Here is a 27319-nt window from a genome sequence, read left to right as displayed (position 1 = left end):
GTCTGGCGAGGAGGAGCTGCGAATCCTCACCACACCACTTAAGATAACCCAAGGGTAATAGTGTTTGCACATTTGAGAGAGAAATGAGGACAAATGCCAGGGTGGGTCATACGTTCTCCTTCTGACCGGCTTGTTTGACGCCGGAGTGTGAAATTGCACACTTCAGCTGAGGGAGCATGGAGGAGCAGGAGGAGGAGGAGGAGGAGACTTATGAGATGGCCACTGATTTTCTTGCCGTGAGCGAGGAGTGGCTCGTTGTCTGAGGAGTCGTCCGGCCTCATCATAACACCTCAGAATTGGTGCCGCCCGTGATGGCTGAAGGATTCTCAGGAGACGGCTCAGTACCCTTGACACGGGCGACACAGTGTTTAGTGCAGCTGGGTCTAGAAGCAGATTATTTCAGTTGGGAAATTGCTGCGTTACACAAAAGGTTAACAAACCTCTGACTTTGTTTAATGACATGCTCATCGCCGACCAGACTTTCCTCTGACAGGTCAAAGCTCCGACAGGCGGATTTACTTTCTCCATATACAATTTGCCATCTGCAAACCCGATCCACATCGAGAAGCTACACATCCCCGATGTGACGCACAAACTCTCGCGGCGCTGACATGACAGGCACAGCGAGATACCTGGCATGATGTCCTTTGCTCATCCGCTGTCACCGTCTGCGTCTGGGATATACGAGGCAATGTGGACAGAATGTGATTCGGATGCTATTCCCACCCATCACTGCGGATCCCCGTTGATTGACAGTCTGACAGGTGAAAGTGATGGAGCAGCTAATAGCGTGTCAGTAAACGTAAATCAAGACTAATGCCAGGCTCAATGGATAAGCGGATTGGCGGCGCGAGCTGGACAGCGGGGTCACCGGCCCCTCTGCAGGGTGGGGATTGGTAAAATACAATATACATTCGGCTGAGACTTCCCCCTGGTGATAGTCAAGGTCAGACACTGGGTCCAATACAATTTTACAGTACTTGTCTGTTCTTTATACACTGTGAAGTGGTGAAGTGTCACGGGAACGCACAGGTTTTATCCTGATGTTCGGTGCGGCTGTATTTCAAAAGTAATATGGGCCTGTGGTCAGTGGCCCATTTTACACAAACCTCTACAAGGTAGGAAAATGAAATGGGAGGATTCTGTTGTTCCACTCTTAAGAAGGCAGCGGAGGTCTGTTTAAACCACACCTCTAATTCTGGAGGAGTGCGGTGGCAGCATCACTATTAATAATTAAAGGTTGTGTGTAAGATTTAGGTGAAAGGATCTATTGGCAGAAATTGAAAATAAAATAATTGTAGTGATGTCTTTTTTCTTTACTTTATATTTACATCACAGCGGGTCCTCTCTATGGAGGCCACCATGTTTTTAACAGTAAACTAAACACCGTTTGAGTTTTTATGACAACTAAAAGCTAACACAGGTTCTCTTTCATGTTCGGAAAGGGGAGGGTGAGGTGAGGGGTATTCAGCTGCAACATGCAACTTCACCACTAGATGTCACTACATTCTACACACTGACCCTTTAAAAGGAAGAGTAACCGAGAGTCAGATCTTAATAATAATAATAATAATTAGAGAAGTTAGTGTTGTGTGTGCAAGAGGAATTTTAAGTTAATTTAATTAAAAGCCATGCAAACATTTTTACTTACTTAACTTATGAACACTAGTTGTTGAAACAATAGTTATTCATTTTCTGTCCAATTAGTCAAAAGTTTTCTCTATGAAACTAAAGCATGAAATAGAAATGATGCGTAAAGTACAAGTACCTTGAATCAGTTCATATATGATACTTATTATTCCTTGTCTGCCCTATATTTAATGTTTCAAATAATGAGATAAACATATATTTGAATTTTTCTAGTCTTGCACTCAAAGCACTTTACAGTAAAGAAATGTGAACCTTCATGCAATGTTTTTCTTTATCACTGGAATAAAAGGAGAGGAGACTTTTTCCATTTTAGAACACAAATACATCCATTTTAATTTGAGAAAATACAAAAAGAAACCATGTACAATCTATGTACAAACTTTTTGTACAAGACAGTATATTTATCAGCAGATTATATTTGACAGAGTCAGGTAGATGAACTCAGCACCATCAAATAATCCAGTTTTTCCATCGCATCTAGAACACGTCCGAACTAAGTAGATTGCTATGTCAAACTCCTGTTTGCTGCAATGACAATGTGCCAACAAATCCTATCTGTGATACGCAAGAGCAATGTCCTGAATTCTTCCTGAACTGATAGGCAGCAAAGAAATTAACAAAAAAATTGCAACTTTCCTTAAAAAAAAAAGAAAAACAAATTGCTGAATGCAATTTTTTAATGTATTATTAAGACTTGAGACCCACCTCCCATCCCCATAAATATTATATATTCTATTATATCTAGTACAATTCCCAGCAAATAAGTTATTATATCCATCTTTAACAGCAAAAAATAGATTAACAAAAATAATGCAACATACCGTAACAAAACGCATTATAGTCTTTGATTTGTTCAGCGGACAACAACACATGTGATGTTACAGGCGTGGGTCTCTATGTGCATCTTTCAGTCATCCATAAGTAACCGTTCTGGATTCGAAAGACCTGATGACCTGTAACCAAGCACACGGCGGAGAAGTGTGTGTCTTGGTGACTAGGTAACAGGTCCCCTTCACCTCCCGGATGCCACTTTTCGCTATAGTGGGACTTATTGTGGGTCCTCCTCTTGACTTAATGCACTGCCTGGCACTGTACTGGCATGGAGGCATTGAGGGCTTGGATGTTCTCCATGCCAGCACATGATAAATGTTCTCACAGTGGAACAACGAGCGGACTGGGCTCCCGCAGAGCGAGCCTGTGCCCCTGAATGACTGAAGGATGCGTGCTCTACTAAACTCTTCATGGCACTTAAAAAAAAAAAAACACTCTAAAAACTTTAGAGGTATACAATGCAGAGACCTGAAACATCGAACGCAGACATATGAAGGAGATGCAGGAACAGTGTGAGCGATGCCGGCCCCAGTGAGTCGCACAGACCAGGGTTCAGGTAGACAAAAAGAGAAGCACAGTAATCAAGTGTGGTGGAGACAGCGGTGCGTTACTTTGTGAGTTTGCCAGTTTGCAGCAGGTACTGTGTAATGTCTGAACGATGCTGTGTTTAAGTTAAAAAACACACAATCTGTAAACAAATGAGAAGCAGTCGTGAAGGATTGGGACAAATAACGCAACGACAATGGAATGTGAACCACGTCATAACACAAAGTAATAAAAACAGGAAATATTAAGGATGTTCTCTCTGTTGATAAGCTTTGCTGAGCTGGTGCTACCTTCCATCTTTGTGAGGGCGGACAAACCGGATCAAAATGTAGCGCCTGACTTTTCCCATGTGTCCCCCATGACAATCAGTTTGTCGATTCTGTGTGTAATGAATCACTGCTGTTATCAAATATGAATAGTTCCTTATTGTTCAGGTTACAGCGAGTTATGCCATTAACAACCCAATTACACACACATTTAATTCACCTATTTTCTGAAAAGAAAACTAGTTGCTACGGTGTGACGACGAGGTGATCACAGTTCAAAAGTTCACTTCAGGACAATGTGCATGAGGCTTCATGATAGTTACACCACAGCCAATACACAGACACCGAAGCTCAGATGGTTCTGTCGGAGAAAGATAAGTGGTCTATATAACGGGTTGAATTTACACATTAACATATTTAGCACTATATAATGTTATTATTACATATTCCAAAATGGTTTATTTTCTCTCTCTTTTTTTAGAATTACTTTATCTTTACAGCCTGGACAGGAGCATCACTGCATCCCCTGTCACATGTTTAAATACTTTTCAATGTACTGCAGTGTTCGGAGTCTTCCTCCCCACTAGGGACCTAATTTAGGTCAAACACCTCTAATGAAGGTCGTCCAGTTCTGGCGTCCACACAGAGGGAGCGACTCTTTTCATTATCATTAGCTTCTCTGATCGGTTCTCCATCTTAATACATCTACCCCCCGATACATAATTCTTGTACACCTCTATTTCCTCTGCATGTTCACAGCAAGAGAAAGCTCAGCAGCGGACAGATTACCTAGTGGACACGGCTCATCTGTGCAACCGAGAGCAGCTTCAGAAGAGCTTCCATGTGTTACTACGAGCACCCGACAAGAGCCGAGCTGCCAGTCTCAAGCTTTATTTGCTCTGGAGTGAAAGAGTTTGTCAAAGTGAGGCAGCGCGTTAAAAAAAATAATCCTTTGATTCGGTACGATGTGAAATAAACGTTGATACAGTGAAAGAAACTCCTGTGATATGTCGTTGTGATTAAAGATAATTATGTCATTTTTTCCATCATCTACAGTAAAGTACTTCTCACTTGCTTCTCGTCTAGAAAAATAAGTACAAATTGAGTATGTTTGTGGATACAAAATAAGTATGTTTTAATGTATAAATTCAACTACATGTTTGTATAAAGTTTGTGTATTGTGAGCACAGGGCTCCCACCTCCATCGCTATCACAGCTGGTTTTGGATCCGTCAGCGACTACACATGTGAAAAAGAAACTCTCATGGCTCAAAGGCTGGAGTAAAGGACACAGGCATCTCTCCCGTGTCCTTGTTAGCGGTCTGTGGCGCTGTTTGCATTTCAAAGACCCCACTACGTTTGAGCATTTCCCCCAAGATGGAGGGCCGAACTCTGCAGCTTGTAACTCCTGAGAGTTTTGAGGCGTGTGGCATCAGGATCGGCGACAAGAGAACATCCAAGCTCTTTTCTGCCTCTGTGCCAACCCCGTGCCAGGCAGTTGCTCTGATCAAAGGAAGACCCACTTTTGCCCACTTTTCTGCAATATGTGGCATATTTTTTTCTCAGATATGAGTTTTTTTCTTCTTTTCGTAACAGACAAATAAAAACATTCAGAAGGGACACCACTCTTTCCGTGTGGCCCCAATTCTGCTGCAGGCATCGCGGCGGACCGTTAACCGGTGGGCACGCGGCTGCTGTTCGTGTCGGCTCAGCTCAAACATAGTCGGGGGGATTTGGGGTTTTGACGTGACATGATGTTTTTGTTAGTGGATCCAAACCGTCTAGATTCTTCTACCATGGCTAAAACCCCTCATGCTGTTCCCTCAAAGGGGCACCATCACGTAAAAGCTGATGGGAGGGGTGGGGGGGGGCGACGGCACTGATCAGTACAACACAAGAAGGATGATGCAAGCACCCACACACACACCCACACACACGCAAACAAACACACACACACACACACACACCCACACACACACACAAACACACACAAACACACAGCGTGTACATAAATGCTCCTGAACCCATGTTGGACCGGGAGTTTCACGTCGTCTTCATGTACTCAGGTTGATCGACTGCACTGCATCTGTTACAAGGGGGGGTGGGGGTGGGGGGGCTCAGGCCATATCATGCTATGATAGGAGCTCGAGACAGTTTCAGGCTTTATGATCTGACGTATCAGCAGAAGACATGTGGGTACCAGAGTTTCTCTTTCAGCCAGCACACACCCACACTGCACGGCTCTCGGAGTGTGTAGACTAAACTGCTTTGCGTGGCGACGTCGTCTGCAGGACTGGAAACGCTCTCACAAGGGAAGTAACAAACCTTAAGCAATGACATGGTGTGTTAACGACCTAAGAGCGAGGTTAGTATAACTCTGAAGCCAAGCAACCCTTCCTTCCTTCCTTCCTTCCTTCCTTCCTTTCCTTCTTCGTTCTTCCTTCCTTTCCTCTGAGTAATTTTCTTTTGGGGAGGGAGGGGGGGTGGATGGTTCCAGTTGTGTCAAAAGAAACTTTTTTTTTTTTTTCTTCCCAGTTTTAGTGCAAATAGAACAAGAAGCAGACCGGACGTATGAGGCTGATGACCCCAGCTGGTTGGACCTCTGGTTGAATCTTTGGGAGATGATATGATCAGTTTATCGCGGCAACCCTCATCCTCCAGTAACCAGGCGCGACAGCCGTGGGGTCTGGTCACAGGAAGAGGTGAACTATTGCAAAGAATTACAGGAAGTACTTTTCTTTTTTTTTCTTCGTCAACTCTTAAAATAATTCCAAAAAGTGCTAGGGGGGAGGGGCTGTACAATCCTTACTTGATTGTCATTATGTACATCTCTATGGAAACATTAATAAATAAAACAAATGTCCAAGAGCATGGAAGTAACATTAAAGGTATACACATAGGAGGTCCCATCCAGTTTGGGGTTCCTGCCGAACCCTTGATTAGAAGAATGAGTGAAGAGAAATGTGTCGGTCTTCATCTTCATCATCATCATCATCATCATCATCATCATCCTCCTCCTCTTCCTCCTCCTCCTCCTCCTCATCATCATCCCTCCCCCTCTGGTGATCTCGTCCCATCTCTCTGGAAAGAGCTTACAGATGTCTGCTGAGTCAGCAGGAAAACCTGGAGTTCAGCATTCATCTTCGACCTCTCTGATTGGTGGAATCAGACTACTGGTGGATTTGTATTGGTTGACTTGGTTGGCCATGTGAGTGCTCATGGGCTTGATCTGAATGTTCCGTGGGTAGGCGTTTTCTGGTTCATCTGTAAACCATTTCTTTTCTGAAGAGGAGGACAAGGCGAGAGAAGAAGAAGAAAGAAAAAAAGGAAAAGTTAGTTTGAATAAAGTGTGCAACACGGGAATATATACAACCACAGGGCCTCAGTTTAAGTGATACATGTGCAGGACATTCTTATATGTATATGAGGTCCAGTTTGAGATTGCTCTGGTGTATTAAGTCACTTTTTTATATTACTTATTTAAGTGGCATATGTAATAACATGGATATAATCTGTCAGAATTATAATAAATCTTGAATTTGCATTAAACTGCAAGGTTGATTCACCCAAATTACAAAAAACAGCATTAGTTTTATTCACAGGTTTTAAGACTAAGAGACATTTCAAAATGACGTCTCAAAGAAACACCGTCACCAGATTTCAGTGTCACTTTGTTCTACCAAAGAAATAGTCCCTTTCAAACATCTGTTGTTTGGAGCGAAGAAGCAAACCAAGAAGCAAGTATACACAGTAAATCGTCAAAATGGCTGGAGCAGTGCAAATTGAGATTAAAGGAGACAAAGCCAAAGATCTTGAGTTCCTGTTGTGTTCAGGAGCACGCCACACACTGGTCAGTCTGTGTAAAGCGCAAGAAAAAGAGTGTTTGCACAGTTGCTACATTTGAAGTTTGCAAAAGTATGCGCTGGAAAGGGAAACTTAATAAATTGTCTCGGGGGGGCACCAGAAACACCAGAAACGAAATCCAATTCACTTCTATTGTATGTGGGCAGAGAAGCCAGACCTGGATACTTCAAACACTCAAGCTCAAGAGAGAACTTCAACCACCTATCACGGCTGTGCAACTTGCTCCAGGTTGTAATTTGGGTGAGCAACTTTCCGACATTACATCCTAAACACATTGCATAGCAAAGCTCTGCTCTCATGCTGGAGATTTGAGAGTTTGGGATAAGTCGTTTTTTCTAGAGAAGCTTGTCATGTTTAAGTATGCGATGAGAGCCCTGATTCTGAGGGAAGGGGGGGGGGGGGGGGGGGGGGGGGGGGGGGTTTGCTCGCTGTCAGAAGTTTGTAAACTCTCTACCAGCACTTCACAGGCATCTGCAATGCCAGTCAACATGTCACTTCCTTATGGGTGAAGTTGTAATATCACATTTTAACTTTGCTATGAGGAGCAAACCTGCGTGTGTGTGTGTGTGCACCTGCAAGTGTGTGTGTGTGTGTCAGTAAGCGTAAGGCTGCAGGGCTGTGTGTTACAGCACGAGCATTTGATGTTTAGAATTGTGCCGGAGGTGAAGCAAGATGTCGGCCATCTCTCTCCGGAGTCTGCTGCTGATACGGTGAACTTAGTGATGTCGCCTCAAACCATCATATCAGGCGCACCGGGTTCCAGGCAGGAAACTTACAGGGCTCATTTCCCTCCCCTTCAATTTAGACTACATTGGTCACACCTCCCACTTTCCTGGTGTGACCGATGGCACCAGGCTGGACACACTTTCTCAAAGTTGCGTGAAGAAGTGAGTGATTTGGATGCATCAGGGGGATTGGAATCAGCCTGACCTACATGTGTGCTGCGATCTGGGTTTTAAACTGTCGGGGAAACATGTAAATTACCTTTGTTGTGTTTTGATTCTGATAAAACAATAACTTTACTACTGAACTGCACTCAATGACAGCATAAATACGACAATCCAAGGCTTCATCCATACTACTGCGTTTTCAATTGAAACTAACCCACTACTAACGCAGCTGGAACCGACGTTACATCCACGTCCACTCCGTGACCGAAAATACCCAATCACCAAGCGGATGTGAGTCTCTGTCATCATTTCAAAATTTCAAAAAGAAAACGCAGAAACTTAAACAGCGCCAGCAGCGTTTCTAAACTTCTTCGCTTTACTGCCTTTAAAACTCCGGAGTAGCGTGTATCCGTAGCCATTGATGCGTTTTAAAACAAAAACGTAGCAGTGTGGATGTAGCCCGAAAGTCTGCTACAGTCGTCTGACAGCATTCAGTTGGAGGGAAGATGCACAAACACACACAGACCTCTCACACAATGCAAACCATCGCAAGTGGAAATAAATCATATAAAAAATTAAAAAATAAATGCATGAAAAAAATGATAGAAAGAATATGTGGATTTTTTTCTGGAGGAGGAAAAGAAGGGTTGACGTCTCAACCTCATGCAGTGTGGAGATGGTCCTGATCATGGCAGGGAGAAGGAAGGAGCAGCAGCAGACATTTTCTTTGCTTTCCAGATGAAAGCAAAACTTAAACTGAGGCATGGTTCATTTAACATCTGAAGAACATACAAAAACAATAAAGAAAAAACAAACTCCCGTCCTCATAACAATGTCCACACGGGACATGGTTATGATCAGAACCCCAGGGAAAGGTTGCTAAGTCATGCAGAATCGTTAACTTGCATACCTTGGCCCATTCTATTCATCCTTGTTGCACTTCAAAAAGAGAGGTAAGTAATCTACTGTAAGTGATTAGTATTTACAGTCAAAACACAACTGACAAGTGACTCTAGGCTTACATGTTGTTATTACAGTATTTCGGCTATATAATACATCTTCATTTTAAGATGTATTGAGGGCGTATCATCTACCACTTAGTAATTCTAGTAACAAATCTGCATGCTTTTAGAATACGTCACGATTTCAAATTTCAGCTCCGGTGAATATTCCCAGGTGAAAATAGAAACTCAATGTGTCACCTCCATAGTTTTGTGGGGGAGAATAGGATTTATATAACACATACACTAATGGTCAAAAGTTTTAGAGCACCTAAACCTCTCCAGCTTTTATTCATTTTCAAATGTCAAAAAGATTTAATAAAACTTTCCACAAACAGATGAACTACCAACATTGACAGAAACAACCTTTGAGGAAAATGTGTTTAATGTGGGCTTTTTAGTTATGTTCAATTTGGTCCATATTGCTGACATGGAGGAGAGAGGATTAATGACCTATACCGCAGAAAGCCACTAGGTGGCGAACAATATACGTTGGCTTCACTTGGGAGAGCTGTTATGTCGTCCATCTTTACATAGTCAATAGTTACGACCGATATGCAGTACTATTTCTCACAGGGCATTATTCTTCTAATAATCTAGTAACTCAGTTTGCTCCAACACTGTCTTTGTAAAGACGATAGTAAATATTTGCATTAAGTTTCATTGCATCATCCATTTAAAGGCAACTGTAAGTAAGCCAATGTCTTACTCTCTAAAAAAAGGTTTTGCTTTGTTTTCTATGATATTTATACTTATGCTTTCATTTATTGCAGTTAACATTTCCAAGTTCTATGTGTATTGCGTGGACTTGAGCTGCTGAAACTTCGATAAAGACTGAAGAAAATGTGGATGTCCTAAAACTTTTGACCAAAAATAATTTCACCAAATTTGACTTAATCTCCGAATTCTATACCAAACAAAACAGGATCTAAGCGTCTGCTAAAGAGGACTACCAACATGACCATGCAGTGAAGCAATACAGATGCACCATGAATAACAAAATATCAACACTGCTAATGAGGAATGAGCTTATGAGAAGGCAAATGCTCTCTGTAATCCATATCAGCGGGTTAATCACAGTACGTTACATCCATGATCGAGACAAACTGATCATGTGCACAAATATCCAACAAACTGCACTTATTCACTACACAAATATTACGAGTTAGAAACAAAACGACTAATACTAGGGACAGGTACAACAGGTAGACCAGACAACATACTACATGTGTGTTGTGTGGAATTATATCATTTTATTTGGATGTGGTCGAGACTGTGAGTTTATTTCCATCCACAGCTGCGAAGCCATCGAGAAAAGTAGTTTTACTTTTTATAAAGCTTCAAACTTAATTTGTCTTGATATAAATAAGCTCAGTTTTCCACAGAGCGAGTTCAATAATTTTTTTCCTATAATGTTATGATGGCTATGATGTGAGAGTGAAGACCACATGCAGATGATTAGAAAGGAAACACTGGACATGGACGCACAACACGAGTCACACAAACAAACCACACACCAAACAAACGATAGACGCAGTTATCATCAGTGCACGTGTCGGCACAGTCTACACACAGACACACACACACAGGATTATAAAACACAGGTCAGGTATAACACACTACACATGCAGGCTGAATCTCCAGGGGGCGTGTGAGGGCACATACTTCTGTTTGTCGCGGGTCTCCCGGGTCTTACTGCTGCGGTTCTGCCGGTTGGACGCTGGGATGGAGTGGACGGAGGAGCTCTTTTTGCTGGAGGAATGGGAAGAGTGGGAAGAGTGGGAGAGGCTTGTCCGCGACTGGCCTGCGTTGTGGTCGAACTGCATGAGGCAGAAGATCAGGTCTGTGGGCACCAGCTCAAACTCGTATGGTGGGTTTGTGATCACATATCTGAAGAGAAAGGTTATAGACACGATTAAATGTTTAACATTGAAAAGAAATGTCAAAAAAGTCATATTTAGAGTTTAGAAGATTGGGATTTTACTTTGCCAAACTGACATCCTCATCTCAAGCAAAATTTCATTAATAATATATATATATATATATATAATAGTTTGGGGTCTTTTTTTCAGAAAATATACTGAATGTAGTTATGATGTAAATGATTGCATATACCTATACCTATATTATGATAAACATAGATTAATAATAGTCATAATAATCTGTAGTGAGCCTGTCTGTTCACTACAGGTCCCAATGGGTCCTGGAAATAGGGAATTTGGGCCTGAGCCGTACTCTAATCTAAACCCATTTATTATGTAGCCTACATTATATAGTAAATATGGATATATGCAGACAGAACATTCGTGGTTATGTTAAATTAAAGGACAATTATCAGTTTAATACATATGATTTGGCAATTTCTATATGCCAAGTAAAATATTAAATTTTTACTATGGTATACAGTATAGATGTAGTATTGGAATTGATGCTATGGTGCTGTCTTGTGTGGTCAATTTTTCACATCTGCCTCAGTTGTTTTGAAGCAGCTACAGAAACCCTGCAGTCTTCCCATTGGAATTAATAGAGAACAATATCTTTTTTTATCTAGGTACTCATGTTACATAAAATACATATATATTCTTTGTGATGCTCGGTGAACAGTGTGGTTTTACCGTTTTGTACACTGGGTTGTTGTACTGATATGTGCATCTCTTAATCTGTAGATTCCGAAACACAGCATGTTGTAGGTCTTCAGTGCTTTACAGAATAAGTCTCCGTAGCAACCACCATCCTGAGGAACGACAGCACAAACGAGCCCGTGAGTGTGCGTTAGGTCAGTGTGCGTTAGGTCAGTGTGCGTTAGGTCAGTGTGCGTTAGGTCAGTGTGCGTTAGGTCAGTGTGCGTTAGGTCAGTGTGCGTTAGACAGTGAGTCTCTGTAAAGTTCTGGTGCAAATTCAATGTCATGCATTGCTGAAGGTGTTTTAATGCAGGTGAACATCACATGTTGGCAACGCAGACTGGTAACAAGGTTGGAACCAATTCAATTTGGGATTATATTTGGGTGGTGTCCATTGTTCTATGCAAAGCTCTCCTCCCTCTCCGCCCACCATGGCCCCGCTTTGCGTGATCACTGTTCTTCACATCGGATTAAGAAGCGCGGGGAGCGGAGGTGGCCAGATGTGTGCTGCTGGGTAGTGCCAAAATGTGTCATCTCTGCTTAGGCCTCCACTTACCCCCAAGTCAGCAAACGGCCCGTCGTACAGGGCTAGCTGGGCGACGCGACACCTGTCTCTGTTGGCCAGCGTCTGCGGCGTGCTGTAGCCGCCTCTGAGAGCGTTCTCCTCAGCCAGAAGAGCCTCCAGCTCTGGTGTGGCTCCCCCTGTGACCAGCGTCCGGATAAGTGTGAGAATGTTGTCGTTGAAATATGTCTGGGGAGAAGAAAAGAGGGGATATCTGTAAGCAGATGACATGAGAGTCTGAAGGAGGGCGGTAGCAGATGTGAGGACAAAACACAGCCCTGGTTATGTCAGCTCTCAGTGTGTCTCTTCATACTGAAATGACCCGAGAGACAAAGAGACAGGCGATGGGAGATTACAGAAGACTTTCTGTCATGTGCATCGTTCCGATGATGCAATACGTTGGCTCGGTTAACACCATTTACCTCTGATGTTATCTTGTGAAACAGTTACTTTTGGTTTTATTTACTCAGATTATCCGTCTTTGAGATTTGTCACTACGACCCGATAAAAAGGAGGCAACAGGACCTTTTGATCCAACCATTAACAATTTTATTTTATTGTAACTTTATATGGTAAAAGGTAGTGCCTATGAAAACTATTGAAAGATTTCTTTTTTTGTTATCAAAATTAATGGGGAAGTATATTCTGGCCATTTCATTTATTTAAGCTTGAAGCACCACAATTATAATTTAATTTACTTCCATTGTTTTGTGGTGAGGGTAGAAATCTCAGAGCAAGAAGTCTTAAAAAGAAACATAGCAAAAACAATAGCAAAACTAGATGCCACTATATATTAAACAAGATATCTTAAAGTAGACTGGAGATCCAACTCGTGATTGAATCCCCTCAGGAAAAGCTCATAGGGTCATGTAAAAAGATATGTAACAAATTTGAGAGACACGGTCAATTTGATAATGAAATGGAATCGCCTTGTAATATATAAACCAATAGTACTTCAACACAGCTCTTCTCTCTCCCCGGTGCACACTACTCTCTCTGCTGTATGACGCCCGCTCTCTCCCTTCTGAAACAACGATTTGACTGTGCACCGCGGGTGTCAGGTTCTCTTGTCCTTCAAGCCGATCAGGACCTGCTTTTGCCGCGCGCGCAGACAGCCGATGTCACTCGGCAGCCGGGCCGGAGTGGCAGCTCCTCTCCCCGGGCCCCTGACAGGCCTGCAGAGCCTCATGATGGATGAGCACTGTCCATTAGCTGCGTTCACCTCTGACCAGTGCCAGACTACAGCTGACGCCTGCTCTGCTCCCCGCTCAGCTCCGGTCTGCACGCCCCTCTAACCCCTCACTCACCGAGAGGGCTGCTGGAATTAAGCCATCACAGCCAGGGAAAAACACAGTTGGTCGTGGGGAGGGTGGAGGAGAGGGATTTCATTTCTCTCTCTTCCTACCGACTCTTTTGTCTTATTTCCGCTGTTCTCTGAAGAAGAGCGATTCCTTGGCCTGTTCTAAATTGTGCTGTCGCTATTATGCTAACTCTCAATAGTCACTTCCTTTAAAAGACCTGATGTGTCTCTCGGAGGTGAATCCATAACACTTAAAGATGAGGGGTGATGCCAACAATCTATCTTTTAATGTCGGTGGAGCTGGCAGGTACGTGTGATAACTGTGCGGCTTCATTTTATTAAACCAACTTCTGCCTTGACTCCGCCCATTTTAATAGATTCTCTACTTTAATGGTAACTTCTTAAATGTCTGGTAAAATATTCTCTGTTACTATAAATGTGAGTATTTAGGGCAAAGATCAATGTGAACCACAATCGCACACACTCACAGAGAGTATGTACATCTGAAGAGATTTTTTTCATCAAGACTAATGAATTATTCTCGGTGAAATCAACATAATTGTGGAAAAACACCCTTTCTCACAATGTTAAAGAAAGTGTAAAAACAAGTTCTCGATCAGCCCCATGATCTGCACCACAATTGAATGGTTTCTTCCCTGACTCATACCATATCCTTCCACCAAGCTTTGTGCCAACTAGCAGACAATCAAACTCAGAAGAAACACGACCTCCTTGGCAGGGGTGAATAAGAAAATAGTCTCTGTTATCATAAACTTGAGTATTTGAAAATAAAAGCTCCAACTACATCTGAAATTGTGTATTAAATAGTATAGTAGTGACCACCATGATGGAGTAAAAAAAAAGAAAGAAACTACATTTTGGGGTTTATCGGCTTCTAAACTTTTCTCAGGTCCATCTTTTGAGACTCTTACTTCGAAGTTGCTCACCATCTCCCTTCATCCTCCTGTTTCTAGAAGTGCAACAACATGCAATTGTTACCCGATGGGCACATCTTCTCAATGTACTTTGTTTGAAACGCTTCTCTACTTTTTTTCAACTTTTTTTCCACATTCCCAATAATACTCTCGTAGCATTTGAAAGAAAAATGCCCGATTATGAAGTGATAATCAGTAAAACAACAATGTGTGTGGTAAAATGTGTGTTTCCAAGGAAGAATCTTTGAGGTTTGAGAGAAACACTCCCGACACAGCGTGCCGGTGAACTCACAGCGCTCATCAGGGAGTCGAGCACACTGACAGCGAAGGCTGTGCCGCAGGCGAAGGGCTGAGTGAGGTACAGCTCTGTGTCTGGGTCATCATCATCATCTTGGTCCAGGAACTGAACGTTTGAGTCGTTCACTGAGAGAAGGGAAACACAGCGGAGTTAGAGACGGGCGCTGTGAAGAGGCAGCAGCCAAACCACACACACGCAGACACCAACACACCTGAGAGTTCAGCGATGTATACTTCTTTTATTGTTTGTTCATTTATTTATTTTGCTTGTGTCAAAATTTGGATATATTATGGCAACGTACAGTAAAGTCTCAGGTATGTAAGGTATTGAATCCAGGGTTCTAGCTCCGAATATAATGTAACATTAGATGCACATTATATTTCGCTTCTACAAGAACTTCATTTCTTATCCAAACAATTGACACATTTTCACCCTAAACACAGTTTCAATGAATCACCAGTTAAAACATAAACTTCTCATTATCTGTAAGTTTCTGTCCACGTACTGTTTCATTGTTTGGAATGTGAAAAAAATAATTTTTGACTTTTTAAGGATTATAAAGGTATTTAGAATATTAAATCCACATGCAGGAAGCATTTCATACATTTAGACAAACCACAATTTCAGAAGAAAGTATTTCAATATAATATGCATACATAGTGATAACCATTGTAGAAGTCTCGGTCTTAAAAGTATTTTGGTCTTTTTGTTAAATAACCGCAATAAAAAATAGGTGATATATAGCTTATATATATATATATATAAAATAATGACTGTGTTGCTTGATTAAACTGTAACATTTTAATACTACATACTAAGTGGGACTTCAACAATGGCTACTTGAGAAAACCATGCACTAATGAATTCATGCTATGTCTTTCTGAGGTTTCCTTGATAGATGTGTTTTACTCCACATCATCACCTTGAGAGAAATATTTACCTGTCCCCTGAAAGTCAAATTAAAGCCAGGTAACAACACACTTCTTTATGTCACGATTAATAATGTATCAGGTCTGCTAAAAGACCTAAAAGGCACAGTGTAAAGGAAACAAGTGAAATAACAAGGATGTCTCTCTCTCTTTCGTCTGTGGCGTAATTGGTGGAATAAAAAACCTTAAGTGCTCCCTATAGTGTGCGTCTTTTTCCTTGGACTGGGTTTCTGGCAGCAGCGGGCACTGAAGGGTCTATGAACCATTGTTACTTTGAAAATACGAGCCTCACGCAAGTTTTTGTTTGACTCCACCGATATCTGAGCTTCAGAGATATGGTCTGGAGAAGACAAAAACTGAAAAAAAACTAAAAAAGAAACTGGAATATGAATTTAAAAACAAATAAATAAACAGCTTAAAAGATTGTTTGATCTTAAGTTTTTTGTTTTTGAAATCTGATTTCTTCCCAGGCTTCCTGTGCGCTGTGGAACAGAAATGTCAGTCAAAGAGACAAGGGGCTGATGCAAACAGACCCGGGCCAAAAAGAGTGGTTTGGAGGGGGGTGTGTGGGGGTGGATGTGGATATGTATATGTGTGTGTGTGTGTGTGTGTGTGTGTCTGGAGGAGGGATAGGGATGGATGGGGCGGGTGGGTTGCTATGAAAACAGCCACGAGGACAGACCGAGCGTGATCAAAGCCTGGCGATGCTCTGCAAACGCAACTGGAGGAAAAAAGAGAAATACCCCAAAAAGAAAAAGAAAGAAATCATTACAAAAAAAAAAAAAGGGGCCAAAACAACCAGAGCGAAGAATACAAAAAAATGTGTTCAAAGTGAAGCCATGGGAGCAGCGAGGGCCTTGACTGCAGCTAGATAAATCAAGACAAGCTGATGAGGAGTGGAGCGGTGGAGCGAGGGAGCGGCAGCAGAGGACAAAGGCTCGGCTCACCCAGCTCTGTTATCATTTGTTTGTGGGTTCCACTCTTTTTTTCCTGACTGAGGGAAACCAATGGCAGTGGTTTGCCAGGTTTAGCTAATGGCGATGAGACAGGTGCGGAGAGGGAAAGGAGAAGTGGTGTCTCAAACTACACCGGTGTCAACTCCGGGGGAATTTACCCCCGACACACATTCACGGCTGTCCGGCGTCTCAAAGTGAAGAGCCGTGGATTAGAGTGCACAAAGCCGGAGCTGCCGCGGCGGTGTGCACCACAACAGCGACAATACATTATTTCATGGTAAGTCAGTGGAAAGGGATAAACAAGGTCTTATCCATAAACACACCTACTTTACACTCCACGCAAACAAAATTGATCACACAACTCAGATGAGGTGTTCTCATGGTGCGACTCGACTCTAATCTGCCCCTGGCACCGCAAACCGAACATATGACAATGTAATTACAGAATGTGATTCCGGTGAGACGTGCAGACACCCTCTAGCCCTGCGTGAGCTCCCTCCTTCCCGCATTCAAGGACAATGCTATCCCAGCTAGCTGTGAAATTCGTTAGCCGAGAGCACGCGGAGGCACAACGCTGCTCAGGACACACAATCTATGACTCCCTACGTGGATAGCATCTATAGTTTCGATGGTTGCGTTTGCAGTCGGCGGCCTAATAGGGAGAGCCTCTCTGCAGGTAATGGCTGGCCCGGTTACAAGTAACATTAAGTAGCTCCTTTCTCTTTCTGGCCTTTTTCTTAGCCGGGCTCATGCTCCATTGCTCCCTAATTGGGTCAGGGGAGACAGAGTAGCCAGTCTCTGGTGCTTTAGAAGGCCCCTCAGAGATCTGAAAGTTTCATGAGTCCCCAGCACCACTGGGAATACAGCCACTGCCATTGTTATTAATAAATGGACCCATTTTGCAACCAAGGCAGTTTTTTTTTTTCATCTCCTCAACCTTTTCACTCTCTTCCCTGTTCTCCCTCTCTCACCCTCTCCATCAGGCTGAAGTTACTCCCGTGCATTAGTGGACAAATTGCGGGAGGATGAAGCTATCGTCCTAAAACCGCCTGTCCAACATCAGAGTTCCACAATGTCCTGGGGAGCAAAGACATCTTCCTCTGTTTGCCGTTAACATTATCACCACTCGACCCCAAAAAAGTGGTGAAGAAAATTACTAGCCGAATCCAATAATTCACGTACGAATAAGAACTCGAGTTGGGCAAAGCTACGGACAACGTGAACAAAAATTCCACACAGAGCATTCCTGAGTCCGCTCGAACTTTTGGTAGCGGCATGAAGTGGAAGTATTGGGATTATCAGTTCTCTGTGTTTATGTTTGCGAATGAGTAAATGAGTTGATCTGAGGTTATTGGCTGTGTGGCATGCGACATTTGCACTGTAAAGATGATTGGAAACGGCTTTAACCTAGTTCTGTGATGATGGGGATGTTGGATCCGGTGGTGACGGAAGCCTGACGCACGAAGCCATGTACTGGACTGCTGTCTGGAGATGACCGGTCCATTCCAGGAGGCGTGAAACCTGGAATACAGGTAAATAGAAGACATGAGTACATAATACAGAAAGAGTCATAAAGAGATCAAGGAGAAAAAACCCTGTCCTAGCAAAAAAAAAAAAAAAAGTGCCACTCATGTAGGTATCATAAGCATGAGGAGGTAACCTGGCACTCTGTATCAACACCATTATACATAGTGCATGTCAGCTCACTCAGCAGGAAGTTGTTGATGTGCGCTTTCTGTGTCATTCAAATGTGTGGATTGACAAAAAAAAGGGGGAAATGGAAGTGAAGGCTGAGTGAACAAGGGGCCCTCTAGAAATTTGCAATATGGATACTGTGCTTTTAGGGGTCAGCTAAGACATATTTAGCATTCACGTCCCTCCATCACCGGGCCCGACATAAATTTTGTATGTTGTTCATTTTGTTCCGATAAAATTGGTGAAGTGGATCCTGAAAACCTTTTATCGGAAATGGCGTGGCTCAGAACCACGCGGCGCAAGTGCAAGTGACAGGACTATGAATTCACATGACTTCACATTTTTTTTGCATTTCCTCAAAGTGACAAGTAAACACCTTAAATCTGTAATGCTATATGCATAATGCATCAACTGTGTTTTGACATCCATCATTTAGTGCTGACTACAGCAAAATGCCAGCTTATAGTGCCACCACCAAGGAAACATAATGCAGGGAATATATTCAGGTCACAAAGTTTTTAAAAGGATTGCACATTTTTCCAATGCGTGTGTGTGAGTGTTTCTTGACAGAAAAGACAAACACACACACGCTCGCACACACAATGAGCCGCTTACATTACAAAAGAGATCTTCCAGCCCTTTGCAACCGAGAAGACACCAAATAGTTTAGTACACAGCAGGAAGCACACACTGAACTGAGGCCTGGATAATCATTACTCTTGTTATACCAATTATTGAACTTGGAGATAGCGGAGGTTTGACATTTTGAGTCGACCAGGGAGCTCGAGCTCAGACAGGGAAAACATCATTTTGTCGATGTCCATAAAGGATGAGGTTCACTCCACCGGAGAGTGACAGCAAGTTTTTTTTGTGTGTTTTTTTTTGGATACTGCCTCTAAAAACACTGCTCTTATGTATCATAGTGAACATGAAGACAGCACAGAGCTGTAGAGGAGCCGTTTCCATTCTGCGCCGGGTGTACAGCAGGAAGTGATTGTTGGTGAGAACAGGGATACATGAGGCCTGCTGCTGAGCTGCTTTCAAAACCTGTTAAATTACAAACAGCTCAGGAAGCTGCAGTGTGAGCTGCAAACAGAGAGCTGTGTGTCTGTCTGGGACAGACCCAGAGCGTTAAAACACCTCATAACCGAGATGGGTTTATCTCAGCGATCATCGTAATCCTATATTAGTGAATTCATGTAGGAAAATCACATGAAATCCCCACCTATGGCAAATAAAATACTTCAAATATTTGTATAAACTTAAGTCTTCTATTCTTTTTATAAATGTTCTTACAATCAGTTTGCACGGTAACATTTTATAAAAAAACATTCCCTGCCCAGACTACACCAGCCGGCGTTTGAAAAGCAGCCTGATCACACACCATGTCTCCTCCTCTGGCTGTTGCCCCTGTGAGGCTCTAACCTTGTCTACCGACTACAATGCACAACAGACATGTGAGATCTGGGTTACGTACCCCCTTATCCCTGTAGCCCCCTGGGCACAGCTATGCTCTGTGGTTGACTACATGCTACAGCAGCCGTGAGAAGCTCTCCCCCAGGAAAGCGCATGTTTATTTATTCATTTGCACCTTCTTGTTTTAAATTCCACAGACAGCGTCTGAATTGGAGCATTCAGGGAGGAAGGAATCCCAGAAGCAATACCTATGATACAATAGCAGCGTCTGGGTATGTGTGTGTGTGTGTGTGTGTGTGTGTGTGTTTCCTCGTGTATGCATGATTGCATGTCACCGTGGAGTGTGTGTGTGCTTTCTAAAGTGAAGTATTTATCACTGAAATGGTTGGTTGATGTAAGACCCAATTATTGATGACAATAGGCTCCATCCATCGACCCTGGGAGAGGATATAGGCAAGTGGGCTTCATATCGAGGTGGCTTTCTGTGGATACGGCTCCCAGGAGCGGCATGCTCTCAGATTTACCCCTGCTTATTGTTCCTCAGTGGCACCACTATCGACAGCACATCACTCACTCAAGGCTGGAGAAATAACAGCATTGGCATTCTCCTAAAACATGTGGAAGTGCTCTGCACTAAAAAATAATGGCCTCTTGGACCTTCAACTTTGATTTGTATTTACAACAGTCACTGTGGTGGCTCTAAATAGTACTGAGCTCCAGGCATGTCATGCCTCTCAGGCTAATCATAAACTGAGGATTACCTGTTTGTGGGTGTGTGTGTGGATAGATTGCGTTTGCATGAGTGACTGCTTGTGTGCGATGCGTGCGGACGAACACACAACCGAACACGAAGGTGTGCGCACGCCTGTGTCACTGTTTTGTTGTGACTAATGAGGAGCAGCTGAATTGGCCTGCCTGGTGATTTGTACTGGCTGCTTAATGATGATGAGGCCTGATGGGATGCCAGGTTCGTGTGTTTGTCTGCAAACATCAACAATCTGTTCCAGACGATCCACCAGACACCAGATCAGGGGGAACAACATCAAGTGACACAGTCACGTTGATTACATCATTATAAAGTATTATCAAGGACAAGGAGCAGCATGTAATTACCAGGGACGCCACTGAAATCAGCAGAAAATGAAATGGAGTAAACACTCTTCAAGGGCTTGATGGAACAATCAACACAGTCGTCAGGAGTTACAGTTAAGTCTGTTTATAGATGCCATTTACAACCAACTTGAAATTCAATTAAGGACACTTAGCAGACTGTGCATGACAAACTCCATTCCCCTCTCCCTCAGCTCACCCTCCCCTTTTTCCTGTCATCTTTTCCCATCTTTGAATAGCGTCTCCTCTCCCTGCCACAACCTGTCCCCTCAGGGCAGCCGTGCACATGCAGTCCAATAGGACGCTCCTTACCTTGGGAATTAGCCTGTAAGACCCCGATGCTGTCATCAAACTGCATAGATTTGATGTTGAGCGATGCCAAGATGCATTCCTTATCCTGCAGTGAGGCGTCTTCGATATTGTTCTGATTGGCTGACAGGATTACACACATGTCGCAGAGGTTGATGTTGACAGCCCTTAAATCCGCCCGACTTAATGGTGTACCCTTCAGGGTGAGGAGAACAGAGAGGGAGAGAGCGAGGCAGAAGAGGAGGAAGCAAAAATGCGGGGAGAGGAGAAGAGACAGACATGGGGGACAGAAAAACAAATTTAAGAAGTGGGCAGAGTGGAGCTTTGGGAAATTAGTTAACAAGTATTCTTGTTTCGAGGCGATGACATTCCACTGATCTAACTGGGCACTGGAGAATCAGAGACACGGACCAATCTAAAGGCTAGCCTGCGCTGAGGGCTGCGTTTGGGATTCTCCTCTGATCATCAGTCAAGTCAGGCCTAACAAGCTCTAAGGCGGCGAGCCACGCCATCTGTGATGGGCACCGCAGCTGCAACACATAAACTCCATCTTGGATATACAGGATGCGTCACTGCCCTGGTAAAATGAAGAAGAGGGCGGGGTGGGGAGGGGTGGGGGGGGCTGACTGAGCTCGCAGAGAGTGATCATTCAATTGAGTAATGTGTGATCACATCAAGCTGACAATGCCTCTCAGGATTTCACTGTGCACGTAACTCAAAATGTCAGTCAAACGCATACACAACCACAGAGTTTCAGATTCATCTCCCGTGGCGGGGGCACTGGTGCACTCACAGGTAAGATGGAGACCTTGGGGAAGTTGTGTAAAGTTTCCCACTCTCTTCGCAGGTAATCCAGCGAGCCCACAAACACTATGGGCTTCAGCTCGTGGTAATGGAAGTTGCTGGCTCTTAAAGGCATCACCAAGTTTCGCAGCCCCACCAAAGCGGACGTGACATCCCCAAATATACAGACCACTACATGGCCGCTCAGCACCGTCATGGAGGCTTCACTCCGGGTCTGCAGGGAACGAGAAGAGGAGAAAGAGAGGGAGGGATGAGTGGGGGTGCAAACAGAGGAGTAAGAGACACAGAAAAGAAATGAGGGCTGTTAACAGAAAAGCGGGCAGTGTGCATGAGGGACCAAACCAACAGCATTTAAAAGTCTGTTGTAAACTGTTATAAACCCGCATTAAATAGTTTGTTAACCAAGCTGAAACATACATGATAGTTCTTCTTTAAAATATCATCTATTAACAGGCTGCAACATTTACATCAACGAGGATTTGGTTAACTACTATTCTGTTTATAAGCAGTTTATTGGATTGTCAGGATTTTCACACAGCAAAACAAAAATGCGATTTTTTTATCAAAGGGCAGTTGGCTTAAAATGCAGTTTGTAAGATTTTAGGCACATACACTATGTATGTGTGCAAGTATGCAAGCATTCTGTCATAAAACAAAGCATAAACAAAGCTCCTTAATGTCGTGAGAGAACAATGCAAATCCTCTGCTTTCGAGATCTGTCGCAGCAGCTTGATGTTTGTTTCAAACTAACACTGTGTCTTTGTTTACCGGAAACATGAGGTTAAACTTGGAGCATCGATTTGATCTAGTGGATGAAACATTTTTCGAAATTATCCATAGATCAGGTCCAGTGACCACACTCCAGGAATATTCTTCTCCCTTATATTAAATTAGAATAAAAACCTGAATGAAATCTATCAAGAGAAAAAGTGTAGAAAGAAAAACAACAACCTAAATCTCAACTTTAAAAGGTAATTTCATTTGATTTGGACACCAAACCCATCACCCTCAACCTAAATGCTTACAAACTGCGTTGCAAAAATATCAGAGCAAACCCATGCGTGGGGAGGAGCTGAGATGCGGTTCACAGATCTTTGGAGGATATATACATATGTATAAAAAACAATAAACTCACCTTGAAACAACAGAGAGGCATTGAGAGAAATGTCAGTACATATTAGTTTGTGACTGTGTTGCTACAGCATCGAGGGGAAACCTTTGCTCCTGAGCATCACTTACTTTAACTTCAGTTCTGTTGTTGTTGTTGTTGTTATTTTGTGTATATTTCTTTTACATTTCTTTATTGCATTGCACTCACAAAGCTCTTGCCCCCCAACTCACCAGGATGACTTTTTCGATCTCCTTAGACGGGCACCAGTGAAACATCCCTGTCGAATCATACCTCTTCACGTTCATGTCCATGTTCTCGATTTGGTCATTTCCAGGAATCAGAAGGGGGTCGTGTCGACTGAGGAGACAAAACAACACGTGCACGTTGGCACATTTTTGTGAAATGACTGCGGCCTCGAGGTCAAAGCTGCAGAACCACCTGGATTTGTTTTGAGATACACACAGAGAAGTCAGATCTGATTAAGATTCAGCTTTATTCATCACTTCAACTGTGAAATGCCGGACTGCACAGATCAGGCGTCAGTTCACATTTAAAAAGAACACAAGACACATTATCAATAAAAACATAAAAAAAACATAAAAAGATACAAGCTTTAAAACTCAGCTTAGACATTTAAAGTGCAAGTGCATTTTTTTTTAACTGCAATAATATTGTACATCCAAAAACTAACACATCATTCCTCCATTCCCTCTCGTCCTTGATGCCTGCACCATCAGAGAACTAGAAGACCCTGGTGCCTGCAGTGGTGCGGAGGAGAACAGCAAGTCGGGTGGAGACTTGAATGCTACTGACTGAATGGCATGACAACACAAGGCCAATTACCAGCTCTTACCCTCTCCTCCAGTTCTCGACGCCACGCCGAGCAAATAGTAAACGCTCCAACAGGCGCACGCTTTAAATATTTCAGGAATTTGCCCAATCACATTTTGCTTCCACAACTGATGGACATTAATGTTTCAGCAGCGTGTCACAACCAAACAGACTAATCCACAGGAGTGGGCTGCTGAGTTTTATCCGGTGTAACACTGACCATGAAAGGCCTCCTGTCAGCCCTGTTCGGCTGCCTCTCTTGTTCTTGCACTTATCCTACGAGACGTGTTCTCACAGTTCCTCTAAAGGCAAAACCCAGAATATCTCACCCTAACCCACTGAGTCAAAAGAAACTGCAGGTTTTTTTTAATATTTTTACCGCTGCTTCACAATAACCATATTGTTGTTTCAGCTGCGATGCAAACGTAATTTATTTACAGTTCAACCCGAATAATGAAATCCTTGGTTAAGGCAGCGCTGCACCATCTCGGAAAAAAACAGAGAAGTGCACACGGAGACAGACGCTTGAGTAAAATGGGAGAAAGCATCTCAAGAATTTGACATACATCTCTCTCAGTATCACTCTCTCCATCGTCTATCAACACTGTCATTCACTGACAACGCTTTGATGCCGTCTCTTCCTTCAGCCGGCGTTTGGGTTGCACGCCGTCGCAGGGAAAAGTAAAAGTTGTTTAAAAAAGAACCTGTCAATTAGCCACCGTCTCACCACCTCTCTTTCCCCCTCTTCCCTCTATCAGTTAGTGCAGGTGATAATAACACTGACAGCATTTAGTGTTTTTTACACTCAGCCTGAATCTTTCATCCAGAGCTGCGTGTTTGCGCCAATCAACTCCACGGAGCCCCCCCCACCCCCCCCGTCACTTCAATCTGCTCGGCTCCGCTCGCCTCCACACAGGGGCTGACTGGCGCATGCAGGCGGGCTGCCGCTCCACCTCTCTCTGCCAAGACAGCTATCTTTCACAGAGCTGTCAGCGGCGTGACTGGCAGCCTGTCACCGGCTCCGCACACCTCCTCCTCCTCCCTCTGCCTTCTCCCTGCCTCGGGTTGAACCTACCACGGGGCTCGGGGAGAGCAGACATGACGCCCGTGCCACAGTGCCACAGTGCCACGCCCAAGGGATGTCAGCTGCGGATGATACCTCCAGCGATTGGACGCACGTCGTCAGTCATGACCCGTCAAAAGGGTTTGAGGACATGTTGTCAGTGGCGCGGTGGAGAGGCGGTTCGTTAGGAGAGTGACATGTCGGACAGGAGGCCGGGAAACTAATAACACCACCGTGCTGAGGATATAGGTCAGGATGCAACATGTGATTCAATGTCACCTTTGACATTTCAATAAACTGCATAAATAGATTTAAATAGATAACAAAATGCTATTTTTTTACATTTAATTCATTTGAAATATTCTTCAACGGAAAGTCCCACACCAAAACGCAACAACCCAATTTCTGTTTGTAATGAATTTACAGTATATTGGTTTGTGAAGCAAAATATTTCCCTGAGTAAAATAAACAATTTTATCAGATGCACTATTATATATAGGACAAATATTTCCTTTACAGCATGTCTAACTTCAGTGTCCCCCCCCCCTCTCTTTCTTCCTCCCTCCCTCCCTCCCTCAGTATATATTTCAAACAGAGTTGAGTTATTCCAGTGTATCACTCTGCAGTCACAAGCTGGGGATGGGCGTGCTCCCCCAATCCCTCTCTGCCAGACTACGAAGGCAGCCTCTTGCTTTGAAAATTTCCCCCATCATGCAAACTGACAAAGGCATGCTTTTCAAAAGCCCACAGCCAATCTGTTGATCATTATTTATTTACAAAGGCCTTTAGGCTGCGAGTCCTGTAAAAATCATACTTGATACGTATGCTCGTTCTCTCTCGCTCGCTCGCTCTCTACTGTGTTTTCCCCCCGCCTTGCTTGTAGAATAAAGTATCCCTAAGGCTACCTCAAACAATCACTTTTCATTGTGCATAAAACACACCTTGTAAAGAACAACTGTTTAATATATATGGTGTTATATGTTGGCGGGGGGGCAGCTGCGAATGGGAGGGGGGGGGATGAGGGGGGGCTGTGGACTCCAATGGGTAATTTGATGTTTTGCTGAAGGCTAAGACTTGGAGAATAAAAAAAAAAAAAAATCTACACCTATAACAGAGGACCTGTCATCCCCCGGCACCCAAGAGCCAGCAGAATACAGAAGCAGCCCTAAAGCAGAAAAAACTTTGACACCGCTTTGAAGCGTTTTCAAAAACTGAGTAAATAACTCTCAAGAATTATTATCACTGCGAGATCAAAGCGGAGATGCATATATTACACGGCAGAGGGGGACCGTCTCGCGAGCAAGACGAAGAAAAAACAAAAAAAAACAGGGAAGAGAAGAAAAGGTTTTTGTGCTTTAAGTTAGGCAAACTAAACAGCCTCTTAAACAAGCAGTTAGCTGGAAATACGCCAACGTCTCGTTTCTTCTGTAGTCGTTTTCTCCCTCTGAGCAAGGGCATCGAAAAATGATGCTCTGTTGCAAACTAGACTGAAGGGTATGACTCTGTGTTGGGCTAATGGTTTGGCAAGTGTGAAGGCTTATTAAGTGCTTTTTTTGTGTGTGTGTGTGTGTGGAGAACCGAGGGGGAGGCTGACAAGAGCTGGACAAAATCACATAGGCACGCCAGAGCAGTAGGAGGAATCGCTGCCTCAGGGAAACTCGCAGAAGCAACATACAAAGACCTCTGCTCCAATGTAAGGAAAACAAACCGTGGCACAATAACAAGCAACAACAAGAACATAATTCAGAAATCAATGATAGGATTCAAAGTATATTTGTACTTTCCACTTTGTTTGCCGATTTTAAACATCCTGGCACAACAATCTTTTGTTTATGCCTTCAGGGACTTTTTAATTCCACACAGAAAACACGATTTATTTCCCCGCACACTTCGCGCTCTCGGCACAGTTCTCTCCAGATGTTTTCCTCACGTGAAGTCGTGAAGGTGATGACCATAACACTCAGCCTCATTAGGAGACAGCGAGGAGTGTTCCTGTCCTGTTAGATCTTCACCACCGTCCCTTTACGCCGCCGTCCCGACGTGCAAGCTGGGGCCTCCCCCGCCTTAACCACGCTGCCGTGTTGCTAACCCATGCCTCTGAGGCGGAGGAGCACAAAAAAAAAAAGAACCACCATCCCCCTTTTATCTTTCAAAATCAATTAACGGCAATTTAATTCCACGGGACAGCATAAAAGGAAGGTAATATTTGAATTCATATTTGATTGTGATGATACATCTCACATATGGCCTTAAGTACCAGAAACAGTACTCCCCACAATAGAGGAGGCGCCTGAGGGCAAAGTAACCATGCAGGTCCCTCTGATTGGTTGCC

At 43.4% G+C, this 27319-nt stretch overlaps 1 protein-coding gene across 1 annotated transcript in view; it reads right to left on the bottom strand.

Moving 5' to 3' along the window:
- Positions 1 to 6351: 6351 nt before the first annotated feature.
- Positions 6352 to 27319, bottom strand: part of kcnma1a (potassium large conductance calcium-activated channel, subfamily M, alpha member 1a) — a 133490-nt gene continuing 112522 nt past the window's right edge. The window contains exons 25-35 of the mRNA XM_053436305.1: positions 23324 to 23450; positions 21972 to 22196; positions 21182 to 21374; positions 18056 to 18169; positions 16640 to 16723; positions 14758 to 14888; positions 12225 to 12419; positions 11663 to 11781; positions 10713 to 10937; positions 8957 to 8985; positions 6352 to 6574 (exon numbers count right to left, since the gene is read on the bottom strand). Of these exons, the coding sequence (XP_053292280.1) occupies positions 6423 to 6574; positions 8957 to 8985; positions 10713 to 10937; positions 11663 to 11781; positions 12225 to 12419; positions 14758 to 14888; positions 16640 to 16723; positions 18056 to 18169; positions 21182 to 21374; positions 21972 to 22196; positions 23324 to 23450 (1594 nt within the window). The 3' untranslated portion in view covers positions 6352 to 6422. The remainder of the gene's footprint in view (positions 6575 to 8956; positions 8986 to 10712; positions 10938 to 11662; positions 11782 to 12224; positions 12420 to 14757; positions 14889 to 16639; positions 16724 to 18055; positions 18170 to 21181; positions 21375 to 21971; positions 22197 to 23323; positions 23451 to 27319) is intronic.

The sequence above is a fragment of the Pleuronectes platessa genome, chromosome 12 (genome assembly GCF_947347685.1).
Source record: "Pleuronectes platessa chromosome 12, fPlePla1.1, whole genome shotgun sequence".
In the NCBI taxonomy this organism is placed as follows: Eukaryota; Metazoa; Chordata; class Actinopteri; order Pleuronectiformes; family Pleuronectidae; genus Pleuronectes; species Pleuronectes platessa.
This window is presented reverse-complemented; position numbering and strand designations above follow the sequence as displayed.